The sequence below is a fragment of the Rhinoderma darwinii genome, chromosome 11 (genome assembly GCF_050947455.1).
Source record: "Rhinoderma darwinii isolate aRhiDar2 chromosome 11, aRhiDar2.hap1, whole genome shotgun sequence".
In the NCBI taxonomy this organism is placed as follows: Eukaryota; Metazoa; Chordata; class Amphibia; order Anura; family Rhinodermatidae; genus Rhinoderma; species Rhinoderma darwinii.
Window position 1 is genome coordinate 30084616 of NC_134697.1, and position 20637 is coordinate 30105252.

The 20637-nt window shown below is 41.3% G+C and overlaps 1 protein-coding gene across 2 annotated transcripts in view; it reads right to left on the reverse strand.

Annotated features, from left to right (window-relative positions):
• Nucleotides 1-20637, reverse strand: part of DNTT (DNA nucleotidylexotransferase) — a 213220-nt gene that overhangs the window by 191652 nt on the left and 931 nt on the right. For both annotated transcript variants that reach the window (XM_075843235.1, XM_075843234.1), the window contains exon 2: nt 11974-12176. In XM_075843235.1, coding sequence (XP_075699350.1) covers nt 11974-12176 — 203 coding nt within the window. The remainder of the gene's footprint in view (nt 1-11973; nt 12177-20637) is intronic.

Here is a 20637-nt window from a genome sequence, read left to right on the forward strand (position 1 = left end):
TGGTGGTTGCCTTTTGATATCTCACATCATACAACCTGCTTTACAATGTATATCTAAGGAATACTAATCAATAAAAGGACATTTTATGGCAAGTGTTCTCTTTTCTTTATGGCAGTCAGTATCTATTAATTTATAAGTCCATTTCTATGTACCTCAAACTGTAACCTATGAGTTGATTTGTGGATGCCTGAATGGAAAAGCCAGCAGATATTTAACCAGGTTCTCCCAATAGTTGGGAGTTCCACAGGCCAGACCGTCACCGTTCAGACATTTATGGCACACACTGTGAATATGCCATTTCTCTGATGGAAAAATCCCTTTCAAAAGGATTTCCATCCAGAACGTAAAATTAGAGAAAGTAAACCTCACATTTAGAACATTGAACAATCCGATTTCCCTGATATTTTTATTACACAACTATTCCCCAGTTGAAGACAACAACATTTCAAAATAATATTTTTTATGGTTCATTGCATCCTCAAATAGGGTTAAATAAATCCTATAAATCAGTATAATGCAATTTGGGGAAATTTCAACCATCTGTTATAAAAACATCCAACACAGTTATTGCTATGAAAACTTTCAGGGACACAAAAAATTATTTGTGCCGTTTAGGAAAAACCAAAGGAAATGAGAAAAGTCTTGAGAATCATTGAAAAACATTGCTTTGATGAACGGATCATAGAAATGAAATAGAACCTTGAAACCTCACTCATAATGTGCACTGGGTGCTACGACCTCTCAAGATTAAAAAGCAGTCAAGAATTTATAGAGTTCTTCACCAAGGATTGAAAGTCGAAAAACAAAATTCAACAATGCCCTTTACAATGGCTGCTATAGTGTACACACTTCATATGTTAATTACCTCTGAGGATCGCATCTATCATTCACCAGGGCAAAATACAGAAGAACAATTATGCCGGTGGTGACACATTATGAGACATAAGATTTACGATCATTGCACTATAATTTATAGCCTGTGCAGAAGATTTTTCTCTATTAAAAAGAATGTATAATCTTAATATTACATATTACTTAAATTAGGTTTTTATAATAAACATATTTTTTTATTTTGGTGCTGGGAATTTTTTGTTTTTTTATTATGCACATAAAAAAAATCTTAAAATATTCCAGTTTTCCCACTGGCCGTTAGAGCAGACACAATACGCTGACGCGTCTTTTTTTCTGTAGCTCACTTGTCAGTGTAAAAGAAATGAATTCATTCCATCATTTTGCCCTATACTCTTTTTTTGTCTATAAATAGCATTTTGATGCTTAAAAAATATATATTTTGCGGTGTTTAAATAAAATGTTTCTTATGTACACAAATACTTTTCTATCACCACAAAGAGGGCCTGTTACAGCATTCTGTGGTATCATATTCGGCCTTGAAAAATAAACTTCCAAGCATGACTTACATGGGTGCCAATGTCTCTTTCTGCACACCCAGATACATCAAGAACATAAGAACTGATACTGAGGACTACAATATCGATGTGCCTTCTTTTGGATTGACTGGAACAGGAGTTTAAGGTACAGAATTGTGAACAGGTGTTTAGTCTAATTCTTTAAAAAAACAAACAAACATGTTTTCTGATTCGTCAGAAGTGCTCCATATATGCTACATGCAAGTGATGCATAATTCATCACTGTAGTGTAACTTTTTGCTTAACCCGTTAGTGACCGCCCATTAGTGTTTTTACGTCGGCCACTAGCGGGCTTTATTCCAATGCAATAGCCTTTTACGGTGCTGCATCGGAATAAATAAATAGAGCAGGGAGCCGTTAAAACCAGAGGTAGCTGAGAGCAGGGAGCAGCCCCGCTCTAACTGGCGAGATCGGTATCCGTATCAATCTCGCTCTTTTAACCCCTCAGATGTGGCGCTCAATAGCTCCCCCTTTCACCCCACCAGCAACCTGCGTAAGATCGCAGAGTGTTGGTGGTTTCTATGGCAGCCGGGGGGCCAAATAAAGGCCCCCTGGTCTGCCACCGGTTATGCCTGCTAGGCCATGCCAGAGGACAGGCACTAATACACTGCAGGCACTAACACGGACAGGCACTAATACATTGCAATAAAAAGTATTGCAGTGTATTATAAAATTGATCAGACAATCGCATAGTTAAGTCCCCTAGTGGGACTAGTAAAAAAGTTAAAAAATAAAGTTTCATAAATTAAATGGAAAAATCAATAAGTGAAACGAAACGAAAAACCCACTTTTTCCCCTTAGAAAATGCTTTATTATCAAAAAAAGAAAAAAAAAAGTAACACATATTTTGTATCTCCGTGTCCGTAATGACCCCAACTATAAAGTTATTATATTATTTAACCCGCACGGTGAATGCCGTAAAAAATAAAATAAAAAAATAATTAAAAAATTGCTGTTTTCTTTGAATCTTGCCTTAAAAAAAATGTGATAAAATGTGATCAAAAAGTCACATCTACTCCAAAATGGCATCCATAAAAACTAGAAGTCGTCCCGCAAAACAAAAAGCCACAGACAGCTACATTGGTGGAAAAATAAAAAGGTTATAGCTCTTTGAATGAGACGATGGAAAAACTTTAAAAATAGCTTGGTCATTAACCCCTTCGCGCTCAGGTCAGTAATAGTACGTCCTGCTAAGTAGAACGTTCGCGCTCAGGTCAGTACTATTACTGACCTGAGTAAACACGGCGCCATTTAATCCCGGCGCGTGTCTGAGCTGTGATACCTGCTGTTTCCGACAGCAGGCTATCACAGCTTAGTGTGCAGGGACCGATCGCGGTGGTCCCCGCCGATTAACCCCTTAGAAGCCGCGTTCAATAGCGATCGCGGCTTCTTAGGGGTTAAGCTGCCATCGCCGGCCTGCTACACAATAGCGGGCCGTGATGGCTACTATGGCAACCAGAATCCTAACAATGGACTCTGGCTACGCCATCGACGGAAGCCTAGTGGGTCCCGACAAAGTCAGGACCCACTATGCTTGCTGTCAGCGAACAGCTGACAGCTCTAATACACTGCACTACGTATGTAGTGCAGTGTATTAGAATAGCGATCAGAGCCTCCTGCCCTCATGTCCCCTAGTGGGACAAAGTAAAAAAAGTGTAAAAAAGTAAAAAAAAGTTGTGTAAAAATAAGAAAATAAAAGATTTAAAAGTAATAAAAGTAAAAGTCCCCCTTTTTCCCTTATCAGTTCTTTATTATTAATAAAAATATATAACTAAACAAATAAACGATACATAATTGGTATCGCCGCGTCCGTAACGTCCTGAACTACAAAACGATGTCGTTATTTATCCCGCGCGGTGAACGCCGTAAGAGAAAATAATAATAAACCGTACCACAATCACAATTGTTTGGTCACTTCACCTCCCAAAAAATGGAATAAAAAGAGATCAAAAAGTCGCATGTCCCTAAAAATGGTACTGATGGAAACTACAGTTCGTTACGCAAAAAATAAGTCCTCGCACGACTTTCCTGATGGAAAAATAAAAACGTTATGGCTCTTAGAATAAGGTAACACAAAAAGTAAATGATATTTTACAAAATGTATTTTATTGTGCAAACGCCATAAGACATAAAAAAAAACTATAAACATCTGGTATCGCCGTAATCGTATCGCCCCGCAGAATAAAGTGAATATGTCATTTATAACGCACGGTGAACGCTGTAAAAAAAATGTAATAAAAAACAATAGTAAAATTGCTGTTTTTTTAGTCCCCACGCCACCTAAAATTAGAATAAAAACTGATCAAAAAGTCGCATGCACCCCAAGAAAACTACAATGGATTCCTCAAGGTCTCTAGTTTCCAAAAAGGGGTCACTTTTGGGGGGTTTCCACTGTTTTAGCACCACAAGACCTCTTCAAACCGGACATGGTGCCTAATAAATTAAATTAAATTAATTAAATGTCACCTCTACTTTGCTCTAAATTCCTGTGAAACACCTAAAGGGTTAATAAACTTTTTAAATGCTGTTGTGAATACTTTGAGGGGTCTAGTTTCTGAAATGGGGTGTTTGATAAGGGTGTCTAATATATGGGCCCCTCAAAGCAACTTCAGAACTGAGCTGGAAACTAAAAAATAAAATAAAAATGAGGCAATACTTCGCTTCTTACATTATACTCATAATGAGCCGCGCCCACCCCGAGATGACCCCAGTTTTGACCGTTTGTATAAACGGAGACCCCTATTAGACCATTTCAGTGCCCGGTTTTCCCAGCATTCACCCCCGAGAAGTGTATTTCTATAGATGAATCCCTGGTACATTTGAAAGGGAGGCTTCAATTCCGCGAGTACCTGCCGGGTAAGAGGGCAAGGTATGGCGTGAAGATGTATGAGCTGTGCGAGAGTGCATCAGGGTATACCTACAGATTTAGGATATATAAAGGGAAGGACACCAGTACTCAGCCCCCAGAATGCCCCCCCTTACTGGGAGTTAATACAAAAATTGTGTGGGATTTGGTGCACCCACTGCTGGACCAGGGTTACCACCTCTACCTGGATCATTTTTATACCAGCGTCCCACTCTTCAACTGCCTCGCTTCCAGAAGTCCTGCGGCATGCGGCACTGCTAGAAGAAACCTGAGAGGCCTCCCTAAGACTCTGCTTGGGCAAACACTCAGAAGGGGTGAGAGCAGGGCACAATCTAGCAGCAACATATTGTGTGTCAAGTACAAGACCAGGGAGATGCCACACCAGTACCCATGTACCTGTACGAGGTACCAGTACAGAGACCCCCAAACCAGACTGCATCCTGGACTACAATAGGTACATGGGAGGGATGGACTTGTCAGATCAAGTCCTGAAGCCTTACAGTACTTCTGGAAGCGGGGCCACAGGCATCGTACCAGGGCGGCAACACTTTTTAGGAGAAGTTCCCCAAACTGGCAAGAAGGGAAAAAGTCAAAAGAGGTGCAGAGTCTGCTATAAGAGGGGGATAAGGAAGGACACAATATATCAATGTGACGCGTGTCCCGAAAAACCAGAGCTCTGTATGAAAGAGTGTTTTAAAATTTATCATCCATCCCTTTATTTTTAATTTACCCCAGTTTTACTCGCTCTGATCCACTTCGCACAGCTTACCCCTCCTCATCTTTCCCCTCTGAGCCCTGCTGTGTGCCCAGGCAGCTGATAACAGCCACATGTAGGGTATTGCCGTACCCGGGAGAGCCAACATTACAGTTTATGAGGTGTATATCTCCGGTGGCGCATGCTGGGCACAATATATCGGACACTGAATTGTCATATATGTATAGAAAATTGCAAATTTCACTCTGCACCAACTGCTGCACATTATCTTTTACACAATACCTGTGGGGTCAAAATGCTCACTACACCTCTAGATGAATGCCTTAAGGGGTGTAGATTTTAAAACAGGGTCACTTCTTGGGGGTTTCAACTGTACTGGTACCTTAGGGGCTTCTGCGTACAAGACTTAGCACCAGAAAAGCTCCAGTAGGCCAAATGGTGGTCCTTTCCTTCTGAGCCCTGCCGTGTGCCCAGGCAGCTAATAACAGCCACATGTAGGGTATTGCCGTACCCGGGAGAGCCCACATTACAGTTTATGGGGTGTATGTCTCCGGTGGCACATGCTGGGCACAATATATCGGACACTGACATGGCATATATATAGAAAATTGCAAATCTCACTCTGCACCATCTGCTGCGCATTATCTTTTACACAATACCTGTGGGGTCAAAATGCTCACTACACCTCTAGATGAATTCCTTAAGGGGTGTCGTTTTTAAAACGGGGTCACTTCTCGGGGGTTTCAACTGTACTGATACCTCAGGGGCTTCTGCACACACGACTTAGCACCAGAAAATTTCCAGTAGGCCACATGGTGGTCCTTTCCTTCTGAGCCCTCCCATGGGCCCAAACGGCAGTTTATCACCACAAATAGGGTATTGCCACACTCAGGACAAATTGGGCAACAAAATGCGGTATTTTATTCCTTGTGAAAATAAGAAATTTTGAGCCAAAACTACCTCTTATTGGAAAAAATATTTTTTTTTTTAATTCACAGCCCAATTCAAATAAATTCTGTGAAAAAACTGTGGGGTCTAAATGGTCACAACACCCATAAATAAATTCTTTGAGGGGTGTAGTTTCCAAAATGGGGTGACTTCTGGTGGGTTTCCATTGCTTTGATACCTTTGGGGCTCTGCAAATGCGACATGGCACCCGAAAACCAATCCAGCAAAATCTGGGCTCCAAAGAACACATAGCGCTCCTTTCATTCTGAGGCCTCCCATGGGCCCAAACGGCAGTTTATCACCACAAATGGGCTATTGCCGCACTCAGGACAAATTGGGCAACAAATTGGGGTATTTTATTCCTTGTGAAAATAAGAAATTTTGAGCCAAAACTACCTCTTATTGGAAAAAATTACATTTTTTTGAATTCACAGCCCAATTCAAATAAATTCTGTGAAAAAACTGTGGAGTCTAAATGGTCACAACACCCATAAATGAATTCCTTGAGGGGTGTCGTTTCCAAAATGGGGTCACTTCTGGTGGGTTTCCATTGCTTTGATACCTTTGGGGCTCTGCAAATGCGACATGGCACCCGAAAACCAATCCAGCAAAATCTGGGCTCCAAAGAACACATAGCGCTCCTTTCCTTCTAATACCTCCCATGGGCCCAAACGGCAGTTTATGGCCACAAATAGGGTATTGCCGCACTCAGGACAAATTTGGCAACAAAATGGGGCATTTTGTTCCCTGTGAAAATAAGAAATTCTGATCAAAAATGACATCTTATTGGAAAAATTGTCATTCTTTTAATTTCACAGCCCAATTCAAATACGCGCTGTGAAAAAACTACGGGGTCAAAATTGTAACAATAACCATAAATTAATTCCTTGAGGGGTGCAGTTTCCAAAATGGGGTCAGTTTTGGGGGATTCCTAATGTTTTGGCACCTCAACACCTCTCCAAACCTGGCATGCTGCCTAAAATATATGCTAATAAAAAAGCACCACCAAAATGCACTAGGTGCTTCTTTGCTTCTGGGGCTTGTGTTTTAGTCCACGAGCGCACTAGAGCCACATGTGGGACATTTCTAAAAACTGAAGAATCTGGACAATACATATTTAGTTGTGTTTCTCTGGTAAAACCTTCTTTGTTACAGAAAAAAAATAGAATAAAATTGAAATTCAGAAAGAAAAACGAAATTTGCAAATTTCACCTCCACTTTGCTTTAATTCCTGTGAAATGCCTGAAGGGTTAAAAAACTTTCTAAATGCTGTTTTGAATACTTTGAGGGGTCTAGTTTTTAAAATGGGGTCCTTTATGGGGGTTTCTAATACATAGGCCCCTCAAAGCCACTTCAGAACTGAACAGGTACCTTAAAAAAAAGGCTTTTGAAATTTTCTTTAAAATATGAGAAATTGCTGTTTATGTTCTAAGCCTTGTAACGTCCAAGAAAAATAAAATAATGTTCAAAAAATGATGCCAATCTAAAGTAGACATATGGGAAATGTGAACTAGTAACTATTTTGGGTGGTATAACCGTCTGTTTTTCAAGCAGATGCATTTAAATTCTGAAAAATGCTATTTTTTCTAAATTTTCTCTAAATTTTGCAATTTTTCTCAAATAAAGACTGAATATATCGACCAAATTTTACCACGAACATGAAGCACAAAGTGTCACGAGAAAACAATCTCGGAATCGCTTGGATAGGTTTAAGCATTCCGACGTTATTACCACATAAAGTGAAATATGTCAGATTTGAAAAATGGGCTCTGAGCCTTAAGGCCAAAACTAGGCTGCGTCCTTAAGGGGTTAAGGACTAAAATAGGCTGGTCATTAAGGGGTTAAGCAATAAATAATCAAATAACATTAATTTGGAACAACTGCGCCGGCATTATTTTTATCCACAACATTAGCTTTGCTGTATAGACTGGGACAGTTGAACAGAGAAATGTCATTATCAGTACAGGGTTTTGTACTGCTGGAAACCTAAATAAGTCAGGAAAGTCATCCAATACACTATACAGACAAATAAGACTCTGTATGCATCTCACCGGTTTCTCCCTGGTTTCTGGGGGAGGGGGCTGTACTGCATCACTTCCTGGAGACTGTAATAATCTATGACGTTTCTCTGTTAATTGACTCCCATTCATTTCAGCTGGCTTAAAGTACACACCCTGCTGTAGTGTCTAAATAAACCAAATACAGGGAGAATGTGTGTGTCTCCAATATGGTCACTCCCGGAGAAGTTTAATGCCTCATGCACACGACCGTTGTGCCATTCAGGCCATTTTTGACAGCATCTGAGTGGCACCCGAAAGTCTTCACGGACCCATTCACTTTAGGCCTCATGCCCACTTCAGTCTTTTTCTTCAGGGTGCTAGCCGTTTTTTTGACGGTCCGTTGCTCCGTTCCGATCCAAAGTAGATCATGACCTACTTTGGTCCGAGATTCCGTGACCATGAGGCCCATGCAAGTCAATGGGGCCGTCAAAAAAACTGAAGGCACACGGAAGGCATCCGTGTGCCGTCCGTGTGTGACGGAGCCGTTGCCTAGCAACCGCCAGGCGGGCAGAAAAACATTACAAAAATATTACACTAATCGGCAGACACTTGTCTCTATCAATCACTGATAGAGAAAAGAGGCTGCTGATTAAAAATAAAATAAAAAGCATTTCATACGTACCCGGTCGTTGTCTTGGTGACGAGTCCCTCTTCTTCCTCCAGTCCGACCTTCTTTTCTGACGCGGCAGGTTGAGATTGGCTGCAGAGGCCGCTGCAGCCTGTGATTGGCAGCAGAGGCGGTCACGTGGGATGAAGCGTCATCCCTGGAGGCCGGCCTTCTGACGTCATCCTGACGTGCGTGACCGCCACTACAGCCTGTGATTGGCTGCAGCGGCGACATGGATGAAACGTCATCGCTGGAGGACGGACAGGAGGAATGTAAGTATGATTTTTTTTTTATTACATTCAAATTTTATTTTCCGCGTGCCGAGAATGGTACTGTCAAGGTTGCTGAAAGAGTTACCTCCGATCAGTGCAGCCCATTAACTCTTTCAGCACCCTGGACAGTACCATGCTCGCTCACGGAAACGGAAACACGGAGTGCACACGGCCGCTAAAACGGTCACACGGATCCGTCACAAACGGCCGTGAAAACTGTGGCGGAAGTGTGCACGAGGCCTTAGTGGGAAAATCGGATCCGTGAAAAATGGTCAGAGTCTCCAATCTGGGGAAAGATAGAACATGTCCTATCTTTCCTCGGGACTCGGACGGCACACTCAGTTGTCTGCATGAGGCGTTAAGCATTTTTTTTTAAAAGCTGCAAAATTAAAAAAAAAAATACAAACACATTACCACTTTTATAAAGACTTACATCTAATTCATTAAACTAAAATTAAATAAATGACAAATTCCCTTTCTAATGCCAAGAGCAGATCACTTATAAACCATCCCTAGAATAATCAAATGTCATTTACCAATATTTTCCTGTACTTGATTTCCATTATGTTTTTCTTTGCATTTAATGTTGTTATGTTATTAATATATTGGGTTACGGTAATTATATACAACAAAAAGTGTGCAGTTGATGTTCTCTAGGAGAATTATGAATCCTAAAAATTATCTACAACATATCTGTGGAAGAAGTAGCCCATAAGACAAGCCAAAGCGGAACTATAGATAAGAATACATACGTACAATAGAGGCAGAACATGCAGCTGTTACATCCCCCATGGAGTCTGGAGTCCAGCTCAGATTTGCCCCAATGCATGAAGGAAACTTGAACAGGGCTCTCTTTTTAACAGGCTCCTCAACATAAGGAGGAAATCAGACAATGGGGGATAAACTAACCTTTACTCCTACAAGGGATGGCAATTGCGCCCTTTTGACCCTCAATGGGGATATTTCGTTGTGTATGCTGTACAATGCCCCACTTTTTCTATAGGACCCCACTTCTTTTTGTTCACCCCTAGTGGAAAGTTACCTACCTTCCACCCCGAATATTGCCCAAATAATAAGGATGTGATGTATTTCATAAGCTATGGTATTGTTTTACGTAATGCATTATATTCCCATAATATCTTACATATTGTATTAAATGTTCAAACCAAAAAAAGTTGTTTTCTACAGTTTCTTTAGGCATATGCCAACCCTGCATGGGACATCTGACCTTATTACCATATTAATAAGACCGGCTGTTGTAGGGAAATAAAGATCCACTGTTAATTTGCATTGCTTATGATGCTATACAAAGTATCTGGTACAATGGTCCTCTGAGAATTCAAAGTTTACGAAGTTCTGAAAAGAATACACAAGTTTGAAATAAGACGCACTAAGCCCAGACAAAGACAACGGGGCCATCGGGCAATACAGTCCCGGAAAGATCTTTGCTTGTTCTATGTACAATATCCAATATATTGCTGGTATTTCTACATGAGATATGCTCATTCACATATCAAAGTCATTCTAAAAATAGTTTTGGTTGAGTTCTTAATTTGCATTAAAGTATTTAAACTCTTTTCTCCACGGCAGGTCTTAAGTGTGGAAAGCCGCTCGATGTTGCTGAGAAATAAAACACATTTCGCAATTGTTCTAAGCCTGAGAGCGATGGCTCCATCTGGTGTGTTGTTTCTCTTTTGCCGGCTTAAAAATACCTTTTCTTTGCAAATAATCAATATTACACAAAGTTATAGCTAATAAAACCATAGTAGAGGAGGATATCAAAGCAAAGCAAATTTAAAGGGCATTTCATAATAAATAATATTTAAAAAAAATTCCAGTAGATAAATATAATGTATAAAGTGATTTTTTTTCTCTCCGCTGTTAGTAAGTTACATCTATTTCAGTTACATAAATTTCAGGGACAGCTTGGTAACAATCACACTAGCTACTTTTACAGGGGTTGTTATCAGAAATGAATTTACCTGCATGCACAGTAGGCCTATGACTAGAGGTGGTCCTGGGGGAAGGGGCCTGCTGAAGGCGACATTAGCATATAAATACGCTGCACAGTCTGTATTCATATGTGAATTCATATAATTATATTATTTAGGCACTCAGTTCTGTGGGACTGAAAGGAGAACACCCAGGGAAGGCTGCAGAGGGGGCTAGAGATTGTGATAAGCCCCACCAGTGTTCAACTATATTAGTATTTTATTACTTGGCTCAGAGGACCATTCACTTCTCCGTATATGTCTAGTTTAGTAAATAGGTTGTCACCCAGCTTTTCTAGACTCCTGGATGACTAATCTGCAGATGCATCACTGTATAACTAGGCAAATTTCACAGTTAATTGTCTAAGCAAGTGGGATGTCAACCCCCATCGGAGCTATAAAAACATGCAACATAATTGTCACCCAGCTATCCCAGATACAGATATAAATAAGAAATGACTGAGCAAAACCTCTCACTCCTCATTTGAAGCGTAAGGTTGGGGGGTAAAATAAGGGTATGTGCACACGAGAACTGTCTTTTACGTCTGAAAAGACAGACTGTTTTCAGGTGAAAACAGCTGCGTTGTTTCAGACGTAAAAGCTCCTCCTCGCATTATGCGAGGCGTCTGTGACGCCCGTAATCTTGAGCAGCTCTTCATTGACTTCAATGAAGAACGGCTCAAATTAAGTTTCAAAGAAGTGTCCGGCACTTCTTTGCCGAGGCAGTCAATTTACGCGTCGTCGTTTGACAGCTGTCAAACGATGACACGTAAATTACTGGTCGTCGGCACAGTAAGTCGGCAAACCCATTCAAATGAATGGGCAGATGTTTGCCGACGTATTGTAGCCGTATTTTCAGACGTAAAACGAGGCATAATACGTCTCGTTTACGCCTGAAAATAGGTCGTGTGAACCCAGCCTAACAGCGCAATTAATTCATTTTTGTTGAATTATAGATTGAACTTGAATGCAATGCTTCTTATTTGCTCCTGCTCTTCTGAGAGACAACTAAAAAAAACATTATTACATTTAAAAGACAAAAAAGAAGATAAAAGAAATGTTCCTTGTGTGGAGGCCATAATAGAACTGAGTAAATCTATGGAAATACGCTTTACCTGCAGCTGATGCCTGCATTCTATTTTTATTGGATATCCAGCTCCCATGCATTCTGTGAACCAAGAGATATCAAGAATCTGACATGTATTTGCTTTTGTCATTTTTGCAGATTGCAGCCACTCCAGTACTTCATCCCCAGAATTGTTCTCAGCCACAATATGAGTGACTGATTCTCTGAAAGACAGATGATAAAAATGACAAATCAGCATGTTGTATCTATACTGTAGATATTGTCCCCTGTAGATAGTCCCATACAGCCCCCTTCTGTAGATTGTGCCATATAGCCCCTCCTGTAGAATGTGCTATACAGCCCCTCCTGTACATTGTGCCATACAGCCCCTCCTGTAGACAGTGCCATACAGCCCCTCCTGTAGACAGTGCTATACAGCCCCCCTGTAGACATTGCTATACGACCCTCCCTGTAGACAGCAATATACAGTCCCCTTGCAGATAGTGCTATACAGCCCCTCCTGTAGATTATGCCATACAGCCCCTCGTGTAGACAGTGCTCCACAGCCCCTCCTGCAGACTGTGCTATACAGCCCTCCTGTAGACATTGCTATACGACCCTCCATGTAGACAGCGCTATACAGCCCCTCTGTAGATAGTGCTATACAGCCTCCCTATAGATAGTGCTATACAGCCCCCCCATAGACAGTGCTATAAAGCCCCCCCCCCCCCCCGTAGACAGTGTTATACATCCCCCTATAGACAGTTCTAAACAGCCTCCCCCTGTAGACAGTTCTATACAGCCCCCCCTAGAGATTCCATACAGTCCCCCCTGTAGAGAGTTCTATAAAGCCCCCTGTAGACAGTTCTATACAGCCCCCCCTATAGACAGTGCTATACAGCCCCCCCCCCTGTAGATGCTGCTATACAGCCTCCGACTTGTAGATAACGCTCCCACCTCCCTTGTATATAGTACGATATATCGCCCCCAAACCCAAACAAATTTTACTCACTTAGGCCCCGTTCCCCCAAGGATCCTGACCCTGCGCCTGATAGGCTGCAGACTGAATGTGGCCTATAGCCTATGTTATAGTGTACAATAGTATCTGCATCCTAACAAAAAACGGTCTGGGGTCTGAATTAGTTTACTGGTATGGGGTCTAATTAATTTTAGGGGTGTGGTGTCAGAATTAACTTTAGGGGTCTGGTTCTGGGGTCTCAATTAATTTTAAAGGCCTGGTCTTGGGTCTGACTAATTTTAGGGGTCTAGTGTCTGAATTCATTTTTGGGGTCTGGTCTGTGGTCGGATTAAGTTTAGGTGTGTGATCTGTGGTCTGAATAAATTTTAGGAGTCTGGTCTGGGGTCTGATAAATTTTAGGGGCTGATCTGGGATCAGGGCTGTGGTTGGAATTAATTTTAGGGGTCTGGTCTGGATTTTGAATTAATTTGAGAGGTCTTGTCTGGATTCTAACTCATTTTTGGGGGATGTCTGAAGAAGTTTAGGGGTCTGATCTGTGATCTGTTGAGTTTAGGGGTCTGGTCTAGGTTCTGAATGAGTTTAGCGGTCTGGTGTCTGATTAATTTTGTGGTCTGATCTGGTTTTCCTACTAAAAAATAATAGTAAATCTTGATGTACACAGTTCTACAAAGTTAACGTTAACAAGAGGACATCTATACTGTTGGTGTTCAGCTCGGAACTTCACCTGACCACAGACCAAAGTAAGCGAACCTCTACTAAATATAAACGAGTACCCCTGCACTATACTATAAACTAGTTTACTCCTTAATGTTTTTAATCACTATGGTTAATAAACTAAGAGATTTCTTGCAATCTGTGCAAGCACAAATCCCAGCATGCTGTGCAAATCGTCAGCAGGTGTGATTGGCGGAGGAGTATTTTGAGAGTTGCAGCTTCAGATCAACAGCTGGTAACACACAGATTGCCAATCTCTATAATTTCCCTGTTTTTAAACAGCAGATTCCAGAACCAGAATAATTGTATGCTGCTATTTTATGTACAAGGGAATTTCTTAGTAAATAATGAATAATTAAAAGAACAGCTTTTGGACAACAGGAGTCCTTGTTAATTTATGAATCTCCCACTTCCAACAAAGATGTGTAGATGCTGTAGATTTCAAATGGAAATTTTTGCTTTTGTGCTGATTTTTTATTATTGAAAGGAGCTTCTATTTTTCTTCAGCTATTCCTCTTCTAGAGTAAATCGAACCCGCCAGCAGCAACAAATTGTGCACATTTTTCTTATTCTTAATGAGTTCATAAAAAGTCATGAAAATATTAATATTTTAAGATATATTTATTCCTCCTAGGAAACGCTTTCTATCTCGGATGATATTTTAAAAAAGCTTTTCTCACAAACAAGTCCACTTTCCAGCAATTGCTTTTAAACATGTTCTATCCTTGTAGGAAAGAGAAAGAAAAATACACTGGACAGAGAATGACATTTAACCCAATTTCAGTCCTTTCTGTTGCAGCTCCTCATAACCAATTCTGCAGTAAGGCTAAGTTCACATTGGCTTTGGAGGCTACCTGTCAAAACAATGGACCCCATTATAAGTTAAAGAGCAGCGGTGTTATCCATCATGCGTAAACTGAAGCCACGACGATGATGTGAGCAGAGCCTGACACTCGTTATATGTATATGTAATTCTTTACTATTACTGCTTTTTCTCCTTTCTTCCTTTTTAACCTCCCTCTCTCCCTCCTTTACTTCCTTTAGTCCTTCCCTTATTTTATTTTCCTTTTTAAAATGGGTTTTAAGATACATTACTATTCCCAAATTTTACACCTTTAGACCATGTGCAAGTATCAAGACACCAGTTTTCCATATGTTTAAAATACATAAAATTACTAATGTACTGAAAGTGAACCAATGAATCAACTAACCACCACTATTTAAGAGGACCTGTCACTAGTTCTTATATATTGGACTGGTTTACTGACCTGAATACGCTGTCTCCTTGATTCCAGTGCTGTTTTTCCAGGAACCGCCCCCCCCCCCCCCCCCTGGTCCAGAGATATGGTCCACTGTTGTGTTGACTACCTCTATGCTATTTTTCTGTAGTTAGCCAGCAGGGCGTGAACTACCCTCAAGCTGCCTAGCGCTGATTGGTCAGCATCAGAAGCAGGGAAGCCGGCTCCACCCTGTTGGCTAACTTCAGCAAATTAGCACATAAAGAGAGCCAACACAACATTGGGCCATTTCTCTGGAACGAGGGGGTCCAGGTAAAAAAACAAACAAAAGAAAAACACTGCTGGAATCAGAGCGACAGCGCTATTCAGGTCAGTTAACCAGTTCAAATAAAATGACCTAGTGAGAGGTCCTCTTTAACCCTAAAGCCTTACTGTAATGCAAAAATGGTGTTATTCCCTCTAAATGATCACGACAAATCAGGCAACTTTCCAATGAAGCTATATAATGTTAATATACTTGTAATAAAAGATCAGCAATCGACACAATGTTCGTAAGACCGTGAGGCGAGAACCTTGCAAGTCATTATGTACATTGGTTGCAAGTCATTATGTACATTGACCGCCTGAAAGAACGATTAAAAAACACTTTATTGATTGATTAAATAAAACATGGCTCAAAAAGGCCAATTATCCAGAAACAGGCAAAAGCAAGTGGTCAGAACAGAGAGAAGCGTCGGCGGGTGATAGTACGTATTTTACACCCAATATACGTATTATATTATAGATATTTACTGAACCCTTGCCATAAGCTTTCCACCTAATCCTACGCGTTTCAGTATCACCTAACAGTCATATATGGACAGTGACTTCGGGGGCTCCTCCAGCAGTGGAATCCTCGGCCCGAGGGTCAGTAAAGCTTTGGTCCGGTCTAGGAAGATCCCCTGATATCACTGTCCATATATGGACAGTGACGTCACTGTCCATATATGGACACTGTGGCATATATGGACAGTGACTTCAGGGGCTCCTCCAGCAGGGAAATCCCTGGCCATACCGCTCTGGTGGGGATTACACTCCTAGAGGGAATCCCAATGGAGCTATCTATAGGGGGATGGCACTATCTATAGGGTGTGTGAGTGTGGCATTATATATAGGGGGTGTGTTGGGCATATCTATAGGGGTGTGTGTGGCACTATGTACAAAGGGGTGTGTGTGGCACTATCTACAAGGGGTGAGTGTGGCACTATCTACATGTGCGTGCAGGTGTGGCACTATCTACAGAGGGCATTGTAGCACCATCAACAGAGGGCACTGTGGCATTATCTACAGAGGGCACTGTGGCATTATCTACAGGGAGCACTGAGGCATTATCTACAGAGGGCACTGTGGCATTATCTATGGGGGGTGTGGCACTACCTATAGAGGACACTGTGGCATTATCAACGGGGGTGTGGCACCATCTACAGAGGGCACTGTGGCATTATCTATGGGGTGTGGAACTATTGAGGGCACTGTGGCATTATTTACACGAAGTGTGGCACTATCTACAGAGGGCATTGTGGGATTATCTACAGAGGGCACTGTGGCATTATCTACAGAGGGCACTGTGGCACTATCTAAAAAGGGGCTGCCCAATTGACATTCTTGTGTCTGCCAAACACTGCCAACTGAGCAGCCAGACTGCATTTAGTGACACAAACTGGAAAACTGGATTGTTAAAATAAGCACATGGAGTAAACGCGCAAATTTCTGGTAAGTTTAAACCTAGCAGTATTATTATAGTAATGTAGTATTGTTATAGTAATTCTAATAACTAATTGATTAACAATAATTTAGTATTGTATCAAATTTGAAAGTAATGCGGCCCATCAACTTCAAATTGTTCCTATGTGCGGCCCATTAACCCGGCCGAGTTTGAGACCCCTGAGTTAGAGCAAGAGCTGATGCTTATTAGCGCCTCTCTTCCTTGGCTGATCGATGGCGTTCCAAGTGGTTGACCCCTCTATGCCCCTGACACGGCATATGGACAGGGGTTGTCCCATTTTTTATCAAAAGAAAAATTTTAACTATGCAATGTTATATAATGCAAAATTAGTAGAGTTGTACTATATATAAGTACAAGGAACACCTCTCTAGTCTATCACTACTTAAGATATCTCTTTACAGTAGTCCTCCTTACAGGATACTTCATTATTAGGTTTGTTAAGAACAAACATTCATTCGTGTTATTTTCTCCAGTAAATACCACAACCGTTATGATTTTTCCTGTTGTTAGAAAATCAGTTGGAGATAGAACGTCTGTTTCCTGTGGTTTATCTACTTTATATAAAATATTCACATTAATTGTTAATTTGTTACACAGGCGGCAAGACTGGGATTATTGCCATATCCAGACCCACTATTGTGGTAGTGGAAGCGCTGGAGTTGCTGATCGCAGAGTTCCCCCGATACCTGTACAGCTGTGTCTGCTATTTGGCACAGAGAACAAAATATATAAAGCTCCCTCAGCTAAACACAGCAAAAAAGACAAAATGCTAGATAAAAAGTACAAAATAACAGATGCTTCAAAATTCTACACAGCAAGTTAGAACTTGACCTGCTTTCTTCAGTTTATCGTCTTGGAAGGTGGAAACTACTAATGTGATTTAGGCTTTTTGATTTAATTCAGTTTTGATGCAGTTTTTAAAGCATTTTTCTGCCAAACCCCAGATTGGGTCCAACAAACAAGGAGACTTGCTATTATACTTTTCTTATGTTTTTAAATTAGTCGTGGTTTATGGCAAGAAGATTGTACCAAATCAAATACAATCAAGGTCTAATGACAGCCCCTTTCCATGTGCATAATGAAAAATAATAGTAAAATACAGATAATAATTAAGCAATAATAAGGATGATTTCTTTAGCAGAATTTAGCCCAGTAAATGGGGTTTTATGGGTTCAAAGCTCCAAAACAGCAGTTGCACCTGGGTCATGGTGCCCGACAGTGTCCAAAGGCCTCTCTACAACATAAGAAGACACGAGTTTTATAAATTTCACATGGTAGGTAGGGGCCCTGTTATAGATCATGCATTGAGGCCCAGGAGCATCAAGTTACATCTCTGGCATGAACCTTTTTATGTGTCTCTGATTTTCTTTCAGTAATTTATACTGCAGCTGTCCTGAATTTTATGTATGTATCTTGTAGCGTCCATGGCCGCGGATCGTCGGGATTACTCACCCCCCGTCGGCCACAGCCATGGATCTGTGAGCGCTGGCCCGCATCTCCTCCCCAGGAGATGCCAGCACTCACTTCCGCTCCGGTCCGCTGAGTCCCGTAGGGTGCGCACGCACGCTCGTGCCTGGCCTTATAGGGTCAGCGCGCGCACATGGGAATTATTACTTAGCCCATGATCACCCTGGACTATATGAAAGGCCCTGCCCCTTTGCTCAATGCCTGAGCGTTGTTGTGTTTTCCTATGTTAGTCTTGCAAATGGTCCCTTAGTGTTATCCTGTTCCCGTTGTTCCTGTACTTTGCTACCTGTACCCTGTATCCCGTGCTATTTGTTCCTGTGCCTTAAACCTGTTGGAGTCGTGTTGTGCCACCGGTTCCGCCTGCTGTGTTACACCACGTCTGGTGTCTGCTGTCAAGGTCCCATCTGTGCCTAGCCGTTGCTACTGTCTGAACCACTACAGGTACCCTTGTGCTTGGACTATTTATATATTGACTTGGTACTATGTTGGCCAGCTGCTATCCCGCTACGGCGGAACGGCCCAGTGGGTCCACATAAACTCAGATCGTGAAATATCTCAACAAAATATCTGCTCATGAATATTCATGAGGAAGTTTTGTCCCCTTAGCATGCAGGATTTAAAAAACTGATTGATCGATAATGTGACCTCACACACTCTCATGAGCTATACTGAATCTGATAGGTCAGAGCCTTAACTACAGTTCCAGCCCAATTCAGACACAAGCCAACCTTTAACTGCAAAGTAAGAGGTACTGAAAAAAAAGTTTAAGATATTATGTAACGAAGGAATTTATTATAAACTAAAATAGATTACACCCTAAAAATTGGCGACGTAGCAGATTGATATATATTTTGTTGGAAACGTTTCTATATATCTTGAACTATAATAATTTATATACTTTCTAACTAAGTCCAGTAGAGGGTCCTACATAGTGATTGACAACTATAATTACACAGGGAAGACAGTCAATCATTGAGTGGGACCGCCCACTGGACTCATAAGCTCAGAGAGAATTCTTTAGCACAAATCCGTATATCAATCTGTATGTCCTCCTGCTCTATAACATTCAGAGCAGCATGTTCAATGTGACCAGTTTGCTTTAGATTGTGGGCTTGTCATTATTAAATAAGAAAAAATAAAATAAATTTTATATATATATATATATATATATATATATATATATATATATATATATGCAGGGAAGGAAATAAGTATTTGATCCCTTGCTGATTTTGTAAGTTTGCCCACTGTCAAAGACATGAACAGTCTAGAATTTTTAGGCTAGGTTAATTTTACCAGTGAGAGATAGATTATATTTAAAAAAAAAAAACAGAAAATCAAATTGTCAAAATTATATATATTTATTTGCATTGTGCACAGAGAAATAAGTATTTGATCCCTTTGGCAAATAAGACTTAATACTTGGTGGCAAAACCCTTGTTGGCAAGCACAGCAGTCAGACGTTTTTTGTAGTTGATGATGAGGTTTGCACACATGTTAGATGGAATTTTGGCCCACTCCTCTTTGTAGATCATCTGTAAATCATTAAGATTTCGAGGCTGTCGCTTGGCAGCTCGGATCTTCAGCTCCCTCCATAAGTTTTCGATGGGATTAAGGTCTGGAGACTGGCTAGGCCACTCCATGACCTTAATGTGCTTCTTTTAGAGCCACTCCTTTGTTGCCTTGGCTGTATGTTTCGGGTCACTGTCGTGCTGGAAGACCCAGCCACGAGCCATTTTTAATGTCCTGGTGGAGGGAAGGAGGTTGTCACTCAGGATTTGATGGTACATGGCTCCATCCATTCTCCCATTGATACGGTGAAGTAGTCCTGTGCCCTTAGCAGAGAAACACCCCCAAAACATAATGTTTCCACCTCCATGCTTGACAGTGGGGACGGTGTTCTTTGGGTCATAGGCAGCATTTCTCTTCCTCCAAACACGGCGAGTTGAGTTAATGTCAAAGAGCTAAATTTTAGTCTCATCTGACCACAGCACCTTCTCCCAATCACTCTCAGAATCATCCAGATGTTCATTTGCAAACTTCAGACGGGACTGTACATGTGCCTTCCTGAGCAGGTGGACCTTGCGGGCACTGCAGGATTTTAATCCATTACGGCGTAATGTGTTACCAATGGTTTTCTTGGTGACTGTGGTCCCAGCTGCCTTGAGATCATTAACAAGTTCCCCCCATGTAGTTTTCGGCTGAGCTCTCACCTTCCTCAGGATCAAGGATACCCCACGAGGTGAGATTTTGCATGGAGCCCCAGATCGATGTCGATTGACGGTCATTTTGTATGTCTTCCATTTTCTTACTATTGCACCAACAGTTGTCTCCTTCTCACCCAGCGTCTTACTTATGGTTTTGTAGCCCATTCCAGACTTGTGCAGGTCTATGATCTTGTCCCTGACATCCTTAGAAAGCTATTTGGTCTTGCCCATGTTGTAGAGGTTAGAGTCAGACTGATTAATTGAGTCTGTGGACAGGAGTCTTTTATACAGGTGACCATTTAAGACAGCTGTCTT